The 22,157-nt window shown below is 38.5% G+C and overlaps 4 protein-coding genes across 4 annotated transcripts; 3 read left to right on the plus strand and 1 right to left on the minus strand.

Annotated features, from left to right (window-relative positions):
• Window positions 1-3,689: 3,689 nt before the first annotated feature.
• LOC136414979 (membrane-bound alkaline phosphatase-like) lies at window positions 3,690-7,037 on the plus strand. Its single transcript, XM_066399322.1, has 10 exons — window positions 3,690-3,914; window positions 3,971-4,111; window positions 4,161-4,294; window positions 4,446-4,680; window positions 5,733-5,873; window positions 5,926-6,114; window positions 6,168-6,305; window positions 6,354-6,488; window positions 6,541-6,717; window positions 6,772-7,037. The coding sequence occupies exons 1-10, from the start codon at window positions 3,815-3,817 to the stop codon at window positions 6,975-6,977; spliced, it is 1,596 nt and encodes a 531-aa protein (XP_066255419.1). The 5' UTR covers window positions 3,690-3,814; the 3' UTR covers window positions 6,978-7,037.
• A 2,405-nt stretch (window positions 7,038-9,442) lies between these two features.
• LOC136414971 (uncharacterized) lies at window positions 9,443-17,005 on the plus strand. The gene is made up of 15 exons (XM_066399309.1): window positions 9,443-9,586; window positions 11,812-12,095; window positions 13,429-13,529; window positions 13,859-14,014; window positions 14,215-14,343; window positions 14,396-14,635; window positions 14,914-15,042; window positions 15,099-15,228; window positions 15,282-15,404; window positions 15,457-15,546; window positions 15,599-15,722; window positions 15,774-15,876; window positions 15,929-16,044; window positions 16,097-16,278; window positions 16,330-17,005. The coding sequence occupies exons 2-15, from the start codon at window positions 11,814-11,816 to the stop codon at window positions 16,387-16,389; spliced, it is 1,965 nt and encodes a 654-aa protein (XP_066255406.1). The 5' UTR covers window positions 9,443-9,586; window positions 11,812-11,813; the 3' UTR covers window positions 16,390-17,005.
• Window positions 17,003-20,721, minus strand: LOC136414966 (dynein regulatory complex protein 1). The gene is made up of 14 exons (XM_066399295.1): window positions 20,649-20,721; window positions 20,339-20,480; window positions 20,170-20,282; window positions 19,962-20,119; window positions 19,702-19,905; window positions 19,441-19,653; window positions 19,086-19,388; window positions 18,795-19,030; window positions 18,168-18,378; window positions 17,955-18,111; window positions 17,710-17,905; window positions 17,482-17,661; window positions 17,247-17,422; window positions 17,003-17,195 (listed from the first exon to the last, which is right to left on the minus strand). The coding sequence occupies exons 2-14, from the start codon at window positions 20,440-20,442 to the stop codon at window positions 17,062-17,064; spliced, it is 2,385 nt and encodes a 794-aa protein (XP_066255392.1). The 5' UTR covers window positions 20,443-20,480; window positions 20,649-20,721; the 3' UTR covers window positions 17,003-17,061.
• Window positions 20,722-21,281: 560 nt separating this feature from the next.
• Window positions 21,282-21,985, plus strand: RpL11 (ribosomal protein L11). The gene is made up of 3 exons (XM_066399345.1): window positions 21,282-21,410; window positions 21,466-21,652; window positions 21,706-21,985. Exons 1-3 carry the CDS (start codon window positions 21,330-21,332, stop codon window positions 21,942-21,944), a joined length of 507 nt encoding a protein of 168 aa, XP_066255442.1. The 5' UTR covers window positions 21,282-21,329; the 3' UTR covers window positions 21,945-21,985.
• Window positions 21,986-22,157: the final 172 nt, after the last annotated feature.

Genomic DNA, 22,157 nt, shown 5'->3' on the forward strand with positions numbered 1-22,157 from the left:
ACTCTCATTTATTCATTTTTGGTACTCTAAAACGAGGAGCCCTATCAGTTTTTCTCGGAGGATCAAAAGCTATTCTTCACTCAATAAATGGTTACACCAGGTACCTATCTACACATATACCTACACAGGATGTCTTATTGGGGTGTTTCCCTTTATTTTCAAGATTTTTCCTAATCTTACATTTATCGAAAAATCTCGGAGATCAAACACAATCTGGCAACGCCACATACGGTACATTAAAACCTTCCAAAAATGGCAACTTTTTTACCATTATCTGATTTTGCAATTCTTACCGTTTCGCAGTTAGCGATAGAGGGCTCCCTAAATCAGACACCCTGTACATTGTGTCCCTGATTTTTATTTGCGATGAATATCTCTCAGTTATTAGAAATTCAGCAAAATAAACCCAAAAATTAGCAGAAAGTGTCAGGGGATAAAAGTGCTTGTAAATACACAGACTCAGTAATTCCATGTGTGTTTACATCAAAGAGGCACATTTGGTGCGTGCCGCGTCTTTCAGCCCTCACGTTAGTCAAAAACATCTTTCCTTTATGTTTCCAGTAGATTATCATAATTTTTTCATGTATACTTTTCCGGACCTTTTAACAGATTCCGAGATATTCACCGCAACACATAGTAATCTGAGACACCCTATATACAACTCGATATATGGCTAATTATAACTGAAATAATATAATGGAGCCTCGATGACTGCACAATTTCTTAATCAAAGAAATCCGCAGGAATTTTGCTCCATTTCGTTGTGAGCTTGTCTGGATAAAAATTAACTATAACCATTTAGATTGTTGTAGAGGTATTTACTGACCGTTGATATACAGACGAAAGACAATATTTGTATGTGCACTAAAATGGCTATTACAACAGTGAAATTGAGAGATTTTTTCAAGCGTTGAGTGAAATTTTAAAAGTCGGCCCGACCAAGAATCGAATCCGAACCGGACCTGCCTAAAGCTAGCACTTTGCCTTAAGTACAGCTGTGACGAGTGCAGGTTCAGGTTCGCTTCCCGGTAAGGCCAATTTAAAAATTTTTTTTTTTTTTTTGTTACGTGGTACGTTCTTCTTTCTCTTTCTGAACCTGCAAGGTTTTTTAATAGAAGTTTAAGGTTTTTCCGAAGAATTCTTGAACTGTTAGTGCAACAGCACAACGCAGATCCGCAATAAGAATATTTATTTCGTCCCTTCGTGTATCCGAGCTTTTGAAATGTTCAACTAAAGCAAAATCCTTTTTGCTTGATCTCGACTAAAATGTCGATGAAACTGTTTGTTGCTCCAGTCCAAAGGTTTGAACAGGCCATATTGTACTCCATGTCAAAGCTAGAATAATAACGAAGAATTCTATATCACTAGAGAATAAGGCAAATGTATTTCATATTAATGGAGAAATAAACCAAGGTATTTATGAGAATTTTGTTTTACTGAATCGGCGAATTAAAGGATATCCATTCGTCAAATTCTGCTGAGCAGCCAGCATCCCCTGGTGGAACCATGTATGCAACTCTAATGAGCGATTTTCTGATCCAGTTTTAGGCACTTTTTCTGCTATTGGAAAATAAAAACGTTTTTCGCAAAAAACGTGTTTTTAAGGAATTTAAAATTGCGCTCCCCTCCAATATCAACCACTGTTCGCTCGAAAAAACCTCTTAATTCTAAGTGAAAAAATCCTCCCTTTTATCCAACGCCCCTTCCTCCCCTCGAAACTTCCTCCAAAAATTCCTCGAATTGTTGTTTTAAGTAAAACATCGCTTTAAAACTATTAATTACTTAATGAAATCTCGATTTACCATGAAAGCTAAAAAACCTATTCAACGCTTGATTGAGGAGACCTTGCCATTGATCCCATGAGAACAAAAAACTGGGGATTCTTAAATCAAGGGATTTGAAGGCAATTTGAGTTTATCGAGCCATAACCCGCAAATTAGTACGTATCTTCATTGGTTTCTTCAATTATCATTTGTTTACGAAGCAACGCGAGAGAATAAGGAAAAACTGGATGATCTAAGGGGTATAGTTCTGGCCAAGCTAACACCACACACAGGGACATGATAACTTGCCCCGGGCAGTTAACACCGCACCCAGGGAGTGCGGTGCCCAGGAGGTGTAGTATTAGCTAACCTGCTCAGGGAGTGTGATGTTAACTGCCCAGGGCAAGTTAACACTTACCTGCGTGTGGTGTTAACTTGCCCAGGGCTCTGTTGGTGGTTCCTACGATAAATTTCTACGCAGTAAAAGACGCATTTTGGTACATTTTGTCCTCGAAGCATGACAGAATTTTACTTCACTGCTACTCTGAATAGGATTTGCAATATTGAAAAATACCAAAGAAATGTTAGGTAAGTGACTTTTGTCACACGCAAAAACTGCTAGTTCTGGTGTGTTAAGATTAACAATGAGCTCATTTACAATTTCCTACTACCAAATCAATTTGGAACCAAAGATTTCGTCGACTGCTCAATATGGCATAGTTTTTGCTCCTCGGGTACCGTTTGCGTTTGCCAATTTAGGTACGGTCGGTTTTTGCGCTTTATATAAGTAGGTTAAGTAGGCCCCATCAGTTTCAGGCTTATGTAACGCGCCGGGGATTCGAAAATTCAGACATTTGGAAAAGGGCCAAATTTTCATGCCTGCTGCCCTGTCAGTTTGGATTTTCCTTTGTGGCGTTTGTTTCATCTCTCTTTCTCTCGAGAGAGACATTACCTGTCCAAAAAATTGCCCTTTAATTAGCATAGAAAACTGGCAGGCTGGACAGACATGTCCATGAAACTGGCTGAATTGGGTCGAATTCTAGACGTGTACGTATGTTTTATTCGTAAATTAAATGATTCGCTGCGGCAAAAAATTTCGAATTTCGGGCACGAACTTATTAGGCAAATTCCATGGGCACACCGACTTTTTTATATTCAAAAATAAAAATATTATTGAGTGATTCACCAAAATACGTATAAAAACTCCCAATAATCCGCGCAAATTCCAGTAAGACATGGACGTGTCTTTAGAAACTTATTACGCAAATTCCAGGGGCGTACGTGTTTTTTTAGCCTGAGCGTTTCCTTAAAACTTGTGCCAAAATAGTTTTCACTGATTTAGAAAAGTTCCAGGGGCACAGTTAGTTTCTCAGATCTCAACAAAAATTCAGCGGTTTTAGCGGTTAAAAATTTTTAATTGACGCCTCCAGTACCGGGCTCACGGGGGGCGGGGTTAGGCGACGACCCAAGGCGGCTGTAAAAAATGTCGCCCAGGACGACAGACCTGCTAAGGCCGGCCCTAGATATCTCGTAGGTCAACCAGATCTTCATTGACCCACGAAGGCCTTCGAATCGCAAACAACCGGACCAATTTCCAAACGTCCTTAATCGCCTATCACAACGGTACAAAACCGCATTATCCAGTTACTCGAACGCTTTACCGTTTGCTAATTCGAAATTTCATAAGAAATTTCATCGAAATGGGGCAAAAATCGATTGAAACGGACGCAAAAACCCGGGACAAGGACGACATTATTAAAATCAAGAAGCGTTCCTGCAGAACTACAAATTAACGAACTTTTTTAATTGATTTGCAGCCGCGAATGCTGGCGCCTTCTCACTCTTTGACCTTAAAATTATGCACCGAAGAGGGAGAGAGACTACTGATTGCTTTGCTGAATTGATATTTATATCAATTCAATTCGTTGTACCCGTTAATCCCATTTTATCCATTGTATTGCTTAAACCACATTAAACGAAATGTATTAGGGAAAGTGAGTAGTTTTGCTTATACCGGGTGTCCTGCGCAGTCTTTGTCCTCAAGCTTCAAGATGTTGGTGCAAAAAGTGCTGGTTTTGATTAGTGTTTTTGCATGCGTTTGCAGCAGTAAACCACCACTTAAGAAAATCCAAAAAAGACCTGACGAGCAGGGTTTGTGATGAGTCCTCCATTGAGATTTGATTATATCTATTTTCAACACTGTGTAGATGATGAAGTCATCCCTTTTGCCAATAAGCTTATGAGGAACAAAACTGAGGACGAAATCGCCAGGGAGAAGACCAAAGAGTACTGGAAGAATAACGCGTTGAGTGCGATAGCTGAGAGACTCGGTTATCGGCTTAATTTCAGTAAGTACCCGAATTTCTTAGATTTATCTGTCAATAAGAATCTTTCTAGATACCGCCAAGAACGTGATACTATTCCTGGGGGACGGCATGTCCATCCCCACGGTGGCTGCCACCAGAGTGTATTTGGGCGGCGAAGAAAAATCGCTCTCCTTCGAAGAATTCCCTTTTACGGGACTGTCCAAGGTAAGCAAAAAACCCCTGGGTTGGACCTCGATTGAAATGCAAATACCGGCAAAAAATGACGACATTTCGCTTAAAGGTTACAACACAATGGTGACTTCGATGTTGCACTTGCATCATTATTTAATCTTTTCTGCATCACTTTCTCCTGCAGACTTACTGCGTGGACCATCAAACTGCAGACTCGGCCTGCTCGGCTACAGCTTACCTTGGAGGGGTGAAAGCGAATTTGGGAACAATTGGGGTGACTGCTGCTGTTAACCTGAAAAACTGCACTGCCATGAACCAGAAGGAGAACCAAGTCGATTCCCTTGCGAGACTGTTTCAGCTCAAAGGGAAGAGGACCGGATTAGTGACCACCACCAGGGTCACACACGCTTCGCCTGCTGGTAAGTCCAGCACCAGGGGTATCGGATAAAAAAGTTCGCGTCAACCTTACGCCGGGTGTTTGATTTTATTAATTCTAATAAATTCTATTAATAATTATTTCCTTGTTTAGGTTATTAGCCTTGATCGCATTTAATTACCATATATAATGACTAATAAGCGAAAGCTATTATTAAGTCCGAAGTCATTGCTATTAGGGCCAGCACAATATCACAGTAATTTTATGTCCTAGAAAGTAATTTCCACAGAAATGGAGTTATGTGGGTTTGCTCACATTTGATGGTTACTATAGACATTTTCTGGTTTTCAGAAGTTTGAGGAAGGGCGGAGTCTATTTTCTTTTTCTCGAGTATGAATCTAAAAATTCATGCATTTTTAGATGATTTTTACTGTCTTTTCTGTCCAATTATTACTCTCAGCAGAGCAAAGATATTTATTTTAAGTTGTAGTATTTTTTCTTCTGGAAAAAATTTGGAAAAAGGTTGGTCCAACCGGGAAGCGAACCAAAGTTAGAACTGTGTATCATCGATTTTTAAGAGCAGACATATGGCGTGGATGCCTGGGTTCGATTCCCGCTTCCCTCAGAATTTTTTCATTCTTTTACTACTCCTTTTCATTTTCTTTTTTGTGTTTTGCACAAGATTCTTAAGAAATCAGTTGATTATTTCCAATCTGGGGAAGTTATTAGCATTAAACACTCTTTTTTCAAGTTCAATAATTTTTCAAAAAAAGCAACAATCGATGATTCAGTCGAATTTCAAAAATCAGAGGCGTTCTTAAAGGGGAATGAAGAAAACCTAGCAATTCAACGAAAAAACTGTTCTGTCACTGCACTTCTCCCAGATCTGAAAAACGAGCGCCGCCACTGATTCTTGAATAAAAATCCCTGCCCTGTTAATGTCCCCAGCTTATTTCAAGACTCTTCGTCCAAGAAGTTCTAGGGCCAATACCATCCTGCTAACTTGACTTAGAAATTTCATACAAATCAAGAAACCCAATGCTCTGCATCACTTTCGTGGTTTCCATGGCCTTTTCGCAAATTAATTTGTTACAGCAATTTACGCCCACACCGCCGAACGCCACTGGGAAACTGACACTGACGTCATGCACCTACACGGCGATATACGAGAGTGTGAAGATATTGCTCATCAGCTCATCTTCAGGGAGACTGGTCAAGGATTGAACGTTATTTTAGGTTCATACGCTCATATTTCTGAAATTCAGTGACCTGTGAAGAGATGATTTAGGTGGGGGAAGAATGAACTTGCTGCCCAAAGAAACCGTAGACGAGCAGGGCAATAAGGGCTTCAGATCCGACGGCCTCAACTTGATCGAGGGGTGGAAGAAGTTGAGAGAGAGCCGCAATCAATCCTACGAATATGTCTGGAATAGGGAGCAACTGCTTAATGTCAAGGACTCTACTGACTACCTTTTGGGTATGGTGAACTAACGTAAAAGCCCATGAGAAATTCAATAAATTGTCCTACAGGTCTGTTCCAGCCTGGACATATGTGGTATAACATAGAAAGAGACCCGGATATTCAGCCCTCCTTGGCCGAGATGACTGAGGCTGCAATCCGCGTTCTAACCAAAGACGACTCTTCTGGCTACTTCCTTTTCGTCGAGGGTGCGTTTTTATGATCCCATTAAAATTCTGTTAACAAAATTCGTCTAGGAGGTAGAATCGATACTGCCCACCACTACAGCTGGGCACACAAGGCTCTGGATGAAACTGCGGAATTTTCCAAGGCAGTTGAGAAGGCTGTGTCTATAACTAAAGAGCAGGACACCCTCATCGTTGTCACCTCAGGTGAGTGAGTAGATTGCGAGTGATTCACCTAACGAATAACGCGAAATTTCAGACCACGCCCATACCATGAGCTACGCAGGGTACGCGGCTAGGGGCAGCGACGTCTTCGGCTACGCGGGACTAGGTAAAGACAACAACCCCTACACGATTTTAAACTACGCCAATGGCCCTGGGTACACTCCAGTGCTGAGGAATGGGCAGAGATACGTTCCCACCCTTGAAGAAATGAGTACGCTTAATTTCTCCCTAATGTTAACAAAATTTTAGTCAAAAATTTCTGCAGATGAAGTTGAATATCAATGGCCTGCAGCCGCTCCAAGGGAAAAAGAGACCCACGGGGCTGATGACGTGGGCATTTACGCTAAAGGCCCATGGGCGCATTTATTCACAGGAGTGATGGAGGAGAATGTGATTCCGTATCTGATCACCTTAGCCGCCTGCGTGAGTCCGGATATTAAGTGTGAAGAAGCCAGACCAAAATCACCCTGATTTTTCACGCCTACGAAGCAAATTGACTGTGATACTTAAATTATAAATTTCTTTAAAAATAGGAAAGTGATTTCATTGCCGAATAATAAGTAAAATGTGTGTAGGAAATTGCCCATTTTGCCATATTCAGTTTGAGCCTTCAGGCAATGGTTGCAATTTTGCGCGTCGAACTGGCCGTGGAATTGTGCAGATTTGACGCCGTCGGAATTGAACAAAGACATCAACGACATATGTATGAGCAGCAGCGATATTGCTTCTTTCACGTCTTTTTTGGTGTGGGTTAGAAAAAAAACTCAGTTATTATCAGCTTTTCATTGGTTTAAAGGCGTACTTTAAATTATTATCAATCATTAATGGTTTACCCCTTACCGTGAGGTTGTTTTAAATAATTAGTCGTTATTTTTTATTGTTCAAATAGATTTGAAACCCTTATTGCTTTTGTAAGATCGCTAAAATTGATATCCAACTTTTTTCGCAGGCAAATAGGCTGACACAAGTGTAGTCAAAGGAAAGTTTTGAGGCACTATTGGTTTACGTGGGGTGGTAATAATCTCTGGAGGCATGTTTGGTCTAATTGTAGTTATAACTTTTGGAGGCAAATACTGTGGTCCTGTTGATACTTTATGTATCCCAGAAGGCGAATGTGTCTCAAAATATCTGGGAGGATTTATTCTATATGGCCTATTTGGTGGAACGAATCCTTCCGGTCCATATGGCCCACCAGAACCTCCCGGTCCAATAGGCCCGCCAGGTCCTCCTGGCCCTCCTGGTCCATTAGGTCCTCCAGGTCCATTGGGTCCTCCAGGTCCATTAGGCCCTCCAGGTCCATTAGGTCCTCCAGGTCCATTAGGACCTCCTGGTCCATTAGGTCCGCCCGGTCCTTCCGATCCCCCTTTGCCGTCCCTGCCGACTCCTCCTTCTCCTCCGAAACCCCCTGAAGGAAAATATGAATCAAAATGAGGGATGACTATTGAACAAAAACTTGAACTTGAAACAGTCCGAAAGAACCCTAATTGGCATCTACTTTCCTGTTCATTCCTAAACATTTCTACGCAATCACGCATTAATCTCAATATTCAATGAAAACAACAAAATTCTTCGTTGGCATTTACATATATCAAGATCATCATCATTTGCGTTATTTTTTCATCAATATCACATGAATTTAAATTGTTAATCAGAGTGATAAAACATGAAAAAGTTAAATCCCACATATTTAATAAAAATTTTTTAAACTTAAAGGTCAAGGAATTGGCGAGAAAATCTTACGATCGACGTACTCGTACATAAAAATCAATTAAATCGGGCATTTTTGGAACCAAAAATCACCACAAACGAATGCACTGACCTCGATAGAGCCAATATTCACTTCTTGGTAAAATCGTATTGGAGAATTAGCATACCTTCAGGCCCTACTTCATGGACATAAGGTGGGTCGTCATGGATATATGGGTTGTCATCATGGACGTAGGCGCCAGAATTATCAGGGATGTACCGGCCTGTTAATAAAAAATCGAAGATTCGAGATAATAATGGAAAAATGTCTTAGAAAGTTGCGTACCGAGTGGTACTTACTTGGAAGTCAAGAAATTGTAATTAATGGGATGATTTGGGTTAGTGTATACAATACATACCGCTAGAATCAGGATGGTAGTGACCTAAATAAGTGAAAAACTAGTGAACAGTTTAGTTATTAATATGGGGCAAATTGCTTAAGCTGAAAATCAAAGGAACGAGGGAGGAATTTCACATACGAATTTTAGGGGGTTTCTGACTTCCGGGCATAATTAATTTCCTTGCAGATAAACTACTGCCAACTTTATCTAAAAGATAATTTCCGAAGAATAAGTTCATTATTTTTATATGGAAATTATCCGCTTGATAAGCTTGTCTGGACTTTTTCGGATATCTTAGCACTTTAAGGGATGAAGCTTACCGCTGTCATCGTGGTAGTACTGTCCCTCATCTGCTCTTCTTTTTCTTGGCAGGCCCAGACTGGCTGCGCTCAGCGACAGCAGAACTATCAACTTTGAGGAAAAATGTTGCAGGAAATTCACAAGATTTGGCACTCTACTTACCAGCTGCAGAAAGCTCATCTTGATGAAAGTCTTCAACATACTGACCAGGGCTACTTTTTTCACCAAACATTTATACATTTTTGATGTCAATCGCGATAATGAATTCAAATGTCTTATGATAATTTAAATTTCAACGTCCATGACGTATTGCCACATACATGCCTACATTAAAAATTCTTTAATATCTGACTCATGTGATTCTTCACCCTGTATACACAGCATTACTTAAACAAACACGTTCACCATCCCTGAAGCATGAGACTAACTACTAGGCAATTATTTGCCTTTGATGAACTATAGGCGCAAGATTCCGGCCCTAAAACGTGCGGAAACTCCGGAAAACTCCCGACAACTTGTTGAAGTTGTTCAGTCCGCATTGAAGTCTGGCCTACTGCGGTGCGTTCCCGGGGGGGTAACTTCACTTTAATCAACCCTCAGACGGAAAAAATTCAGTCACTTGAACGCGATACGTATAGTGATTTTGGCAGAGTTCAGTTGCAAGGAGTACAAAGCTGGAGCCCGTAGAAATCGGTAAGGAGGTTTTTTTGAAGGGGAGGGGGGGTAAAAAGTTCTTTTCCAGGGCGTGCCTATAGTTAGGGGCTAAAATTAGTTTGGGGGTAAAAGCGCATATTCATTCTGCATCTCTATTTTTTTCCCTTTCGAACACCTTATATTTCTTAAAAGAAGCATGTGGATTTCTTTTTATTTCCACTTTTTCCTTGTTCTTTGGTGTATATCTTTGGTATATTCCCTACTACCGCCCTAGTATATTATTATTATGGTTATTGTTTATTACGCATTATTATTAATTATCATTATTATTACTATTATTTATTATTCATTATTATTATTTATTATGAATTTTATTATTTTTTATTATCAAAAATCGTGATTTTACAACTCACTAACATTCCCGAAAATTAATTTTTTTCCGAACAAAGTGACAATAATTGCGGCGTTAAACCCACCGGATGACTGTATAACTCGAATGTCGAATTACATTCACTTTTTCATAATTCAACTTAATTTAAAACCTGTCACGCTCAATAACAATGCGTCTCTGATTTCCAATAAATTTGCATAAATACGCAAATTTTTCAATCCTCTTTTACCGGGCGGCGATAAACTGGGCGAAATTTATCAATTTTCAGCCGTCACTTTCAGTCATTATGAAGATTAAGCTTTGTTTTGCATTCCACATACAATAGCTGCGATCATTTAAACTCCTTTGGCAGGTCATTAAACCGTAAACGTTTTGTCGCCGAAATGGGAATTTGCTCTCCAGAAAAAATAGATTTATGGCCGAAGCAATAAACAAACAGACAAGTTTTATCGCACACGACATAAATTAGGGATTTTTTTAAACTCTGGCAACATTGCTTGTTGCCTTAAATCAGCGAAAGGGACCTCAAGCACATGCATCATCCCTAAGAAGGTGTGACAAAAGAAAGTCGCAGTGTTGCCATTTTTGAGTGTTCAATGGCATTGTCAGAGGTTTAGATTTTTGGAATAATAGAATTGTAGAGAAGATGAAGAGCTGCTAACAAACAAATATGACATATATTGGAATAGCGAAAGGAAACCTTAGGGAAAGCGCATAATGCTTGCTACTCATGTGATACTTGGGAATTCTTCTTGAATTGCGTTTTCCACTATTCTCTAGACGATTTTAGAAAGCTTTTAAGTAAAACAAATGATGCATTTTTGAGAAATTTGCTATAAAGGGAATTACGTGTATTATCTAAAACTTTGATTTAACTTTTTGTTTGTAATTTTGCGCCTGAAATAGAAACCTATAATTGCTTTTCAAATGAAATTTGCTTCCAGTACAAATGATAGGAAATGAGTTTCTGCCTCTCGCCTTATTCATGAATTTCTTTAAGTTTTAATTAAGAAGAGAACGGATCGACCTTAATTGACGGTCTAATTAGACATTTTGAAACACGTGTCCATCAAAATAATAACGAAACGTTTTCCGTGCAACTAATTTCATCCTCAGCGGCATTCTTCCTGGTACAACTTCACTCCATTTTAGGTAAAACTGATGAATTTCCCTTGGAAATATCTGATTTATTTTGAGTAAATGGATTGACGCCAATTTCCCTCCCATGGGCTTCAAATACATTATAAAACACTCGATATTTATCGTGCTGCAAATAATAATGAGGTATTCGGTTTACGAACTTTTGCGCGTAATCAAAGTTTATTGCAATATTTTATGGTTATTTAGAGGGTTGAACACCTCTATATCGACCCCAATACGTTCACAATTGAACTTGGGAAAACGCAGTTTGAACTGGAAACTCAAAACTGGCTCAGAGCAGTTAATTTGCGGCTGAGCACTTTGTAAAGATAAAATAATGCATAACAAACTGTTTTAGAGATGATTTTATACAAGGTATTTCACCGAATTCTACTCCAAGGCAGGGCCGTACTGGGACAAATGTATATATATATATATGTATGTATATATGAATATCTTGCCAAAAAAATCCTGGTTGCGCTTAGGGTGCAATAACTTCTTTACCTCAGAAAGCATTCTTCATGTTGTTTGATTAAAACACTAGAGGCGCCCTAGCGGTTCAAAAAAGCGATTTTTTCTAGAGTGCAGCTTTTGAGAAATATCCATTATTCCTGACTTTAAACCCGCTCCATATGCAAAATTTACTTTCCAAAATCCTCAAAAATTCCCCATTTAATTCGGTGACGAACTAAAAACCAAAACCACCTTTCTCACCCTACTTTTCGCTTTCCAGTGATGTCACTCAACAACCAAAAATCCCTGACCAATCACATATCCCAAGGGGGCGAGGAAGTCTCCCTGCGCTCCCTCAGCTCCGAAGACGTCTCGCAGGTCGTACCTCGCGGCTACTGCTGCGCCAAATCCATCAACCCTGCAGACGGCAGGGGTCGCAAGCTCCATCTACTGCAAATGTTGATACTGCCCTTCATCCCTATTCTCGCGCTGATCGTCCAAACTTCGGTTATGCTTAGGAACATCATGATTTTGAAGCATGACAGCATTGAAGTGGAAAATCAGGTAAGAGAGAAATTTAGGGGATATTTGGTTTCGTTATTGTCGGAGCAAATAGCCGTGAAGGTTTCTCTGTGACGTCGGCATAAAAACAAAAGCGGCCATAAACTCGGCCATTTTGTTTTATTTGTTCCAATGCAATGGCCGTCAGAGCTTCTCTGACGTGTTACCAAATGTCACAAATGAAACTCAATCCCTTTTAGTTTTTACTATTCAGATTCCCTGTTTCGGCCTCAATCCAATCAATATTCATTTTCGTTAATAGTGCAGCCGTATGAATTACTTGATCGCAGAGAATGAGACATAAAAGTCGCACACCCTGTGTCAATATTATACCAGCATGGGGGATGTTTGCCTCCCATGCTGGGGTTTATCGTCGTGCCAAATATCCAGAACATACACTTTGCGCTTGTTAGCTTTATAGGATTATTAATTTTTGAAGTGCAACACGACCTTTAATACGATAATATTCATTAAACTTGAAACCTCGCCTTGTCCCTCTTTGGCTCATATGTCTACATGAAGATAGTTATCTAGAGGAATGGAAGCTGTTCACCAGTTCAGTGTACCTCCTCGGCCTTGATATCTCTACCTTTCTTCTATTTACACGTGCAAATATGTCAAAGTGAAATTTCGAAAGGGTTGACGTTGAAACACGTGACTGTGGAGCAGTCATTTGTTTCCTGGAGCCTTCGCATGTTCCGCCTTCAATAAAATGGCGGATTGGTGATGTCAGCGCCTAAAGGTCTGTCAAAATTTGTCAAAAGAATCTTAGTCAAAAGGACCCCGGTGAGATTACACGTTCAAGAGACTTTACCCCCTTTTGTAAGTGCATTCTCCCATACCCATATTATTACCGTTATTGCTTTTTTCTTCACAATTCTTCAGGCCAATACGCCCCCCGACCGCCATTAAAAGAACCCTTTGCCCCAATACTCGATATTGTCCCATTATCTATTGACCTTTTCTCAACCCATGCCACATCGATCCGAGGGTATACGGCATGACACTTAACGACAAATAAATTTAAGGCGAAACCGATTAATGACTATGTGTCCATATATTTTAATTTGTCATTCGCTCGAGGTAATTAACTTAACGAATGACTATTGGCAAAGTGTACTGAAGGAATTAAACACACCTAATATAAACAGAGAGGGGTTTAGAGGCGTATACAGGGTGAGAATGAAAGAAAAGAAGTTCTTTCTTTGGAGCGGAAACATGTGAAGAAGCTCGAGAGTTAAACACACTTGCTAATGTAAACAGAGGGGGTTTCTAGGTGCATACAGCTAAAGAAAAAAGGATTCTATAGTTAGTTTTAAGGGCGAATTGGTTCCAGGTGACTGCAGCAACTGAACTGGGGAAAGTGGTGACGAGGATGCAACTGGAAAGGTCAGAGGTGGCTTTCTACGTCTACACTGGAGGTCAAGAATCCACAAAGTAAATTATTAGAATAATCTCCCGCATGAGATATTACCCATCGATATTCTTCCCTACGACGTAAAACGCCAAGATAATTAAATTTCCAAGAATAACTGATTGATCTAACTGATACAAGCAAATAGTTCCAATTTTCTATTAGAGCAAATGACACACACGCCGTCTATAAATACAACGTGATTTTACCCAAGATAGTAAATAAACTTTACAAAAAAAACGAATTTTCATATAGAATTTTGCTTAATGAAAAAAATGTTCGATTCAAGTCGGCCTCTAATAAATCTTCTTTGGTTACAGTTCTTGAGATATTAAGTATTCGCCTTTTCCAGCAAGACCCAGAGAACAAATTTAAGCGCTCGATTTGAGCTGACCAACGAAGCTTTAGGAAACATGAGCTTTTGGCCCACTCTCGCGTTACAATTTGAAGGGCGCAGGAAAGTGTATTTGGACAAAGAGACTTTCCTTAAGAATCTGACAACTTTTAGGTGAGTATCTCCTGCACATAACTCTCCGTTTTCCCCTGAAAATAAAGCTTAAGCTCCCACTAAGCAGATCCGCATGTCAAAGCACGGGTCTCAATGTTATTATGTCCAAGTAATGGGATAATCCTTTTGTTCGCCCCATGTATAGGATTATTTATAATACTTTTCGAATTAAAAGCTTTAGAAAATAATGGTTTTCACAGGCAATCAGTTAACCAAACAGAAGAACGTACTTGGACTGACGTTCTCGCTTGGTATACCTCAGTTAATGCTGCAATGCTGGAACATTTAACGCAACAGATCAAGGAAACTGACACTAGTGGTGTATGGAGGTAAAACAGATTTCTCTGTCAACTTATTAATTTGATTAAAATTCCTTCATAGGTATTTGCTGGCATTTAAAAACCTATTAAAGAGCATCGAGAGCACTGGAATAGCCGGAGTTTACGGAGTCAACTATTTCGGAAGAGGCAACTTGAAGCCTCAAAACTACATCAACTATATCCAACACGATTCTATTGCCAAAGATTTATTGAATACCTCCCTGAATTATGTGGCCAAATTGAAGGAAGAATATAAGAATTTGTCGCAGACGATGATTGATTATGGGAACATCAAAAAGCTGTGAGAAACCAACGTTTTTTGATAATAGTAGTAATGGTACCGCCGTGGTGATGCCACGTAGAAACAACATTGTCAGCTATGACCTTTCAAATAACCCTTGAACAGAGCAACCTATTCATGACAATGGCGAATATGAAAGTTTAGCAAGAATTGGTAAAAACAGGGGGTTTCCAAGCTCACACCGCCACTGATTTTAGAGGGATAATATTTAAAATTTGTGTGCGGATTTAAGGAATTTGTGGAGAAGACACACTAAAATCTCATTTATTGGGTTTTAGGAACGACATTATAATAAAAAATGAAAAACGGCGCCCAAACTACGACGACGCCCTCAACTACTTCGACTCTATTGCCTTATACACCGACGAGCTTAGAAAACTGCAAAGATCACTGAGGGTCACTATAGGGTAAATAGCATTCAACCCTAACAGTTTTTAAAGGTTTTGAGTGAATCAATTTTTAGTGATTATGTGAGTGATAACTTGCAAGTAGCAGCCAATCAAGAAGCATTAGGAATCACCATTCTTATAGTAGTATTGGCAGTGTCTCCAGTGATTATTTGGCTGGTGCATAATGCAGTGGCAACAATTCAGGTATATGAACCTGAAACCATAGAAATTTTCATACTTAATGCCTCCATATCCAGCTCTATGCAGCAAATTTATCCAAAAAGGCCAATGAATTGAAAAGGGAAAAAAAGAAAAGCGACTCTTTACTCTTCCAGATGCTCCCTCCAAGTGTTGCAATACAACTAAAACAGACGAGACAAGTAACAATCTATAATAAATCACTTTTCATCAGACTATTGAAGGCAATTTCAGGTTCCTGCTGAATACTACGCCTCAGTGACAGTCTATTTCAGTGATATAGTGGGGTTCACTGAAATTGCAGCAATCAGCACGCCTTTGGAGGTACTTTTTGATCGTAAATCTAATTTTACAAGATTAAACTTAAATATTGCAGGTAGTGACATTCCTCAACAAAATCTACAAGCAATTTGATGCTCGAATCGAATGCTACGACGTCTATAAAGTGGAAACTATTGGAGACTCTTATATGGTGGCCTCTGGACTTCCAGTTAAAAATGGTAATAATAACTTTCAATTTGTTTCAATTTGGTCTGAAATATGAGTTCTAGGAAATAAACACGTATCTGAAATAGCCAGCATGGCCCTTGATCTACTGGCAGGGTCTAAACACTTTAAAATTCCCCATAGGAAGTCGGAAAAGCTACAAATTAGGTATACGTTTTGCTAAAAAGTTTTGTGCATGATCAGCAAAGTTGTTTTACAGATCTGGAGCCCATACTGGACCTGTAGTGGCCGGGATTGTAGGGTCCAAAATGCCTAGATATTGCCTGTTTGGCGATACTGTGAATACGGCTTCTAGAATGGAATCTACAGGCCTCGGTACATACTAGAAGAATTACAATGATCATGATTTAATTATGGTTGCTTTTAGCCTCAAAAATCCACATTAGCTTGGAAATGAAGAAAGCCCTGGACGCGATTGGTGGGTATAAAATTGAGGAGCGTGGTCTTGTAGAGGTGAAGGGAAAAGGGCTCATGCAGACCTTTTGGTTGACATGCAAAGAGGGTGCTACTCAGAGTATTGTGGAAATTGAGGCTCCTTCATATTTTGCAGTAAGTTACAAAGGCAATTTTTGAGAACATGAAATGTTCTGGTCATTTTAGGAAGACGAGGATGTGGAGCCGGTGTTTATTAAGAGGCTGAGGGACAAGAACTATTTTTAAACTGACACTTATTAGCTAGGAATTAATAATTATTTATGTAATATGCTTTGATGATCTTTGTTAGATGTATACTAGAAAGTTCATGTTTAGAATGAACTACGTATGTGGGGAAATTCCTTATTCATTGTGGTTATTAATCTCGTATTGTTTGGTAATTTATAATTTTTTGATATTATGGAGAATAAGGTTTTCATTGTTTCTGACAACTCTAGATCTTACATATTTTAATTAAATATCTGTTTAATACACTTGCCTGTGCGATGAAAACAGAGATATCATTTGCCGGCCCAAAGCAATCGTGATATCATGTATTGCAAACCTTTGATATACTAATTTCGGTTAAAGAAGTATATTAGGTAAACAGAAAAATTAAGGAATTTCTCTCAAAACTTTATGTTGAATGTCGTTAATAAAATTAGTGTTAAACAAATTAAAAACCTATATTAGGTTGCCATGTATTTACCGTATTTATTGGTAATTTGGATGTAACATGCCCTACATTAATTAATTTGTAAGACTCTAGAAGGCTGCCATTTGTACTAATGCTTTAAAACCTGTGCAGGTGACTAGTTAATCAAAAACCAGAAGTAGCACAAAAAGTTAATTAGTTTTTCTATCACTCTTTATTATAATTGTTTATATAAAATATGAATATATGAATGTGTAAAATAATTAATTAGGACATCCTTCAGTGATACATGAATCAGGTAATAGTTCATGACAGTCCAAATAATTGCCCAACAGTCTCCTCAGCTCAGCATTTTCCTTTCTCAGTTTAAGAACCTCGTCACAAATTGAACGACGATCTAAAATAACTATCTGATTTTCGAACGAAATTTCACCTGTTTCATTATTACCTTTCAATATCTGATGATACTTCTTCAATCCGGTTAAAAGACCATTCCAAACCCGCACTCTATCCTCACCAAAATTGAATTTAAATTTTTCCCAATATGTTTTGATATCATGCTGAGTCAAATACCTGGAAATCGTTTGTCTTTTCTTTTGCAATCGAGCCCCCGTAGTAGGAACCCTAAAATTGCATTTATCAAATTGTATGACCTCAAAATTTCAACGTAAACATTGACGAACCCAAGGGTTCTGATGTAATACGAAGCTACAAACTCCCTCAAAGCCTTTAAAACGTAAATCGGGCTAATGACTAAAGGATGTCGGAACTGACAATAGTAGAACTCAGTCAATCTAGAAATAGAAATTTTCTTCCTTGGGGAGAGAGCTTTCAACTTCTTCTTGGCCTTGTCTGAAACAAAACTAAAACCAAAATTTAATCAAACAAATTTAAGTTTTTTTGAGTACTACTTTTCAATTTCAGCAACTTTGCAAATGTCCTCAACAGCCTCATGTTCAGATATCATCGACACACTATCCGGTTCTTCGTCAATGTCTTCAATGGCGCCCAGCCGGGAGACTATTGCTCCTAGGACGTTATCAGGTTGTCTAATTGCTTCTACGAGATCCTCCAGTTCAGGAATAAATAAAATTTCATCTTCAAAGCCTAATGAAAGTTAAAACCAGATTTTAATAAAATTTTAATGGGTACTTACGAGACAATATTGAAGACATTTGAGAGCCTGAGGAGCCTCTGCTTTCAACTTTGGAAGGCTGAATCATCATCGAGCCTTGGCACACTGGACAGAAAGTGTAGGGCAGGAAGTGTTTGAAGAGCATATTTATATAAGAGGCGTCTTGAATGCCTATAGCCTACGGTAAAAACATTGATGTAAAGTGAAAAAGAAGAAAGGAGGAAGAAATCTCACGACAAAAACATTATCCACTCTCACAATATGCTCCAGATTATCCTCATACCCCTTCAGAAGCTCCTTCAATCGTTTTTCAGCCAAAAATCCGGATTTGTCTGAAATTCTAGTCAAAATATGTTTAAGAAGTTTCATGTAATTGCTGCTTGGGGTCTGCTCATCCATTGCATCTAAAATACTTGGAGTGGTAGGGATTGACTCAGTTGTTTGACTCACAACAGGATTCCTCATTTTTACGCTTTTGGTGTCTCGACGCATTTCTGAGGGCAAAAAGTACAAAAAGTAACGGCTTCAGTAGGCATATATTGAGTTAATGTTTTAAGATAAATTTCAGAGTTGGATATAGAATACGCAACTATTTTAATAGTGAAATAAGCTCTTTTTAATTAACAAAGTAAATTTATTAACCATTCATTCGTAATAATAATGATGATTTCTACATGTTCTTGATATAATGGTGAATAGATTTAACTGTAGCGTGTCTTGTTACTCATGTAAAATAATAACAAGCAATGCCCACCATTTTATTTTGGATTACAAATTTCCTGCTTTCCTGAAAATGTTGTAAAAGTGATGAGAATCAATTGATAGGGATCAATTCCATCCAGACTAAATGATCTGCCGTACTCACCAAGCTCTATAGGAACCTTGTTCATAGCCAGTTTGTAGCTGGGTAAGGTTCTCTTATCCACAATAAAATTCTGAGGGGGATCCCAGTCGAGACCCATTTGCTGCTCATACAAAACCCTGTCAATGTCCAGGATTTTTTTTAATACCTCCAAACCTCGGGTTTTGTTCATTTCCCATAACATATGAAACTTCTCGTCATTTACTTGTGCGAAGTGGTCGGCTTTGGCCTCAACCTTTAATATAACAATTTGCGCTCAAAAATTAATGGCCACAAACATAATTTGTTACATCCAAAATTGACTTCTGAAGCTTCCTAATACTCTCCGAAAGCTTCTTGATCCGATTCGACATGTTGCTGTCGTAATCTCCGATCTGTTTCCTTAAGTCGTTGATCACGTCCTGCAATTGGTTCATTCGTCTCTTTTGCTGAGATTTGATGATTATATTCTCATCTTCCCGCTTCTTGAGAATTTGGTAATTGTAATCCAACTTTTCGCCGTTGAGCAGGGTGAGAGCCTTAATATTTTCAAGTTCCCTAAGCAGCTCGTCGATGTCGTTTTCCAGCTTGATTTTGGTCTCGCGGTAATGCTCCTGAAAGGTTTTAATGCTGTTGATTTTGAAACTTAGCAGGAAGGGAACTGACTTGAAAGTCGAGTCTTAATTCCTCCATTCGACGATTAAACTCCTCAACTTGCTCAGACTTTTTGTTCATGTTGGAGATCTCCTGGCACTCGCGCTTCTTGAACAGTTCCTCCCAATTCCTATCGGAAATCTCAATCAAAACTTTTCTCTCTTGGTTAACCACTTTCTCCAATATGTTCACTTCCTCGCGATAGGCTCGTTTCATAAATGATATCTACAAGCGATATTTAGTGGAGCACTCAAACTCATTTAGAAACTGAACTTGTTTTTCGATTCTCTGCGTTAAGGTACTGATATCCTCCATTTGCTTCTTCTGGTCTTTGGTAAATTGTTGTTCCGCCTTCCTGAGCTCTTCATTCAGCATTCCAATAATTCGGTCCTTCTGGCTGATGAGCATGTCACACTTTTCCTTTTGCTCGATTATTGATTCATTTATGGTAAGAGGATCGTTTTGGCGTTGTATTGACTGAAGCACCGATTTTTTATTAATTAAGCAAAACTGCGCCTAATTTGCAGAATTACCGCCCATTTAGACGCAATTATGCTGAACAGTTCGTTTGCAGACTTGGCCTCTTCATCCAGCTGACGAAGCACTATTTCTCTGTTCAATGCTTCAGACTCTCTTCTATTCACTTCCCGGGCGTCGTTTGCAATTCTAATGTTTGTAATGTATTCCTCCCCTATAAATTAGTGTGCGATACATGTGCTATTTAATAAATCTAATAGAAACCTTCAATAAGGTACTTTTCTAATACTTCAGCGCTCTTTTTAAGTTGGTTTTGAATTTCGCCTTGCTCTGACACCTCCCCTTGAGAAGAGGCCTCCAATTCTTGGTCATTTTGTCTATTAAGTGTTTGTATAATTTGTATGATAATGGCTTTTAATTGCGGAAAATATACCTTTTTTTAAAAGCCTCTAAGCGACTCTTAATTCGCAGTCTTCGGGCTAGTTTGCGCTCACTGGAGACTAGTGAATTGGCCTTTGGTTCTAAATCGTCGTTCATCGTATTTCTTCTAGAGGACCTTTTTCAGGATGTGAAATCTGTAAAAGAAATTTTACTTTACTGTTTACGAGCAAAAATGCGGGGAGAAAGTTGGATCGATCAATAGGCCCTGTGTACATAGAAACATGAAGATAATTGTAATAGGGCCTTCTTCCCTAACGCCTAGTAATAGACAGTCAGGTAAAAAATTATGAAGTTGTAAGTACCATTAAGCGAAACTCTTTCCCAACACTTAAAATCAATTATTTTATTTTTATTTCTTTATGATTAATTGTTTTTTGATATTTTTATTTGATATGATGATGATGATGAATTGATAATATGATTAAAATATTATTTATCAATTTTCTACAATGTCGACACATCTTTCTGCTCAAAGAATATTGCACACTTGCAAACGTTTCAACGTGTCACTTGGTTTGACTTCTGACAGCTGCCAGTAATTTTATATCTTTCTTCAAAAATTTTTAACCATGGCGGTGAGTGTTTTTCAATATTTTCCATACATTTTCTTAATTCATCCTTCATAAGAAAAATTGAAATTATTGTTGAAAAACGCAGCTAAAAAGAGAAAACTTTGCCCTTCATTTGGACACCAATATTTTTGTTACTTCAGTGTTTTTCGCGAACTTCTTTAAGTGTTTATGTTGTGAGGTTCTATTTCTCAAAGTTACCGAAACTTCTTAAAAAAAAAATCATATTTGCTAACATTTTCAGCAATTTTCCACCCTTCAAATTACTGAATTTAATATCTAATTACTCGTTTTAGTCATTAAAATTCATTTCTCAAGTTTATTATTTGTGTTGTCCTCCTCATAACCTGTTTAATTTTGCAGCCTGTGGCCAAAAAGGAGAAGAAAGAGGTAAAAGATAAGACCAAAAATGTGATGCGAGACCTGCATATCCGCAAATTGTGCCTGAACATTTGCGTCGGTGAGAGTGGTGACAGACTTACCAGAGCAGCCAAGGTAAGTACTCACTTAAGTATTGCTCTAAAACCTAAGACTTCGCTCCTTTTGTTAGGTATTAGAACAGCTCACAGGTCAACAACCTGTGTTTTCTAAAGCCAGGTATACTGTACGATCCTTTGGAATCCGTCGTAATGAAAAAATTGCTGTCCATTGCACAGTAAGGGGTGCCAAAGCTGAGGAAATTTTGGAAAGAGGTTTGAAAGTTAGAGAGTATGAATTGAGAAGGGACAACTTTTCAGGTAAGCTTTTGCTTTAGTGTAATTTGATTTTTTTATATAAATATCTATTTTAGCTTCTGGAAACTTTGGTTTTGGTATCCAAGAACACATTGATTTGGGTATCAAATATGACCCAAGTATAGGTATCTACGGGTTAGATTTTTATGTTGTGTTGGGCAGGCCAGGCTTCAATGTAGCCCATCGAAGGAGGAAGCAAGGCAAAGTTGGTTTTCCCCATAGGTTAACCAAGGAAGATGCGATGAAATGGTTCCAACAGAAATATGATGGCATCATTTTAGCCAGCAAGAAGTAAAACTTCTTCTTGGACTATAATAAATTTTGATAAGTAAGAAAGTTTGAGTCTTTTCTTTATTATTAGTTTTCATGTAAATATAAAGCAAAACTTTGCTCGTTTTTCATTGTCTTGCAGAAGAAATATATTAGCTTCTATTTACTGCAAAGAACAGCATTAAAGTGTCAAAATTTAATTTATTAGTTATACAAACGATTTTCAAAAGAAACAAGA

Source organism: Euwallacea similis, chromosome 1 (assembly GCF_039881205.1).
Source record: "Euwallacea similis isolate ESF13 chromosome 1, ESF131.1, whole genome shotgun sequence".
Taxonomy (NCBI): Eukaryota; Metazoa; Arthropoda; class Insecta; order Coleoptera; family Curculionidae; genus Euwallacea; species Euwallacea similis.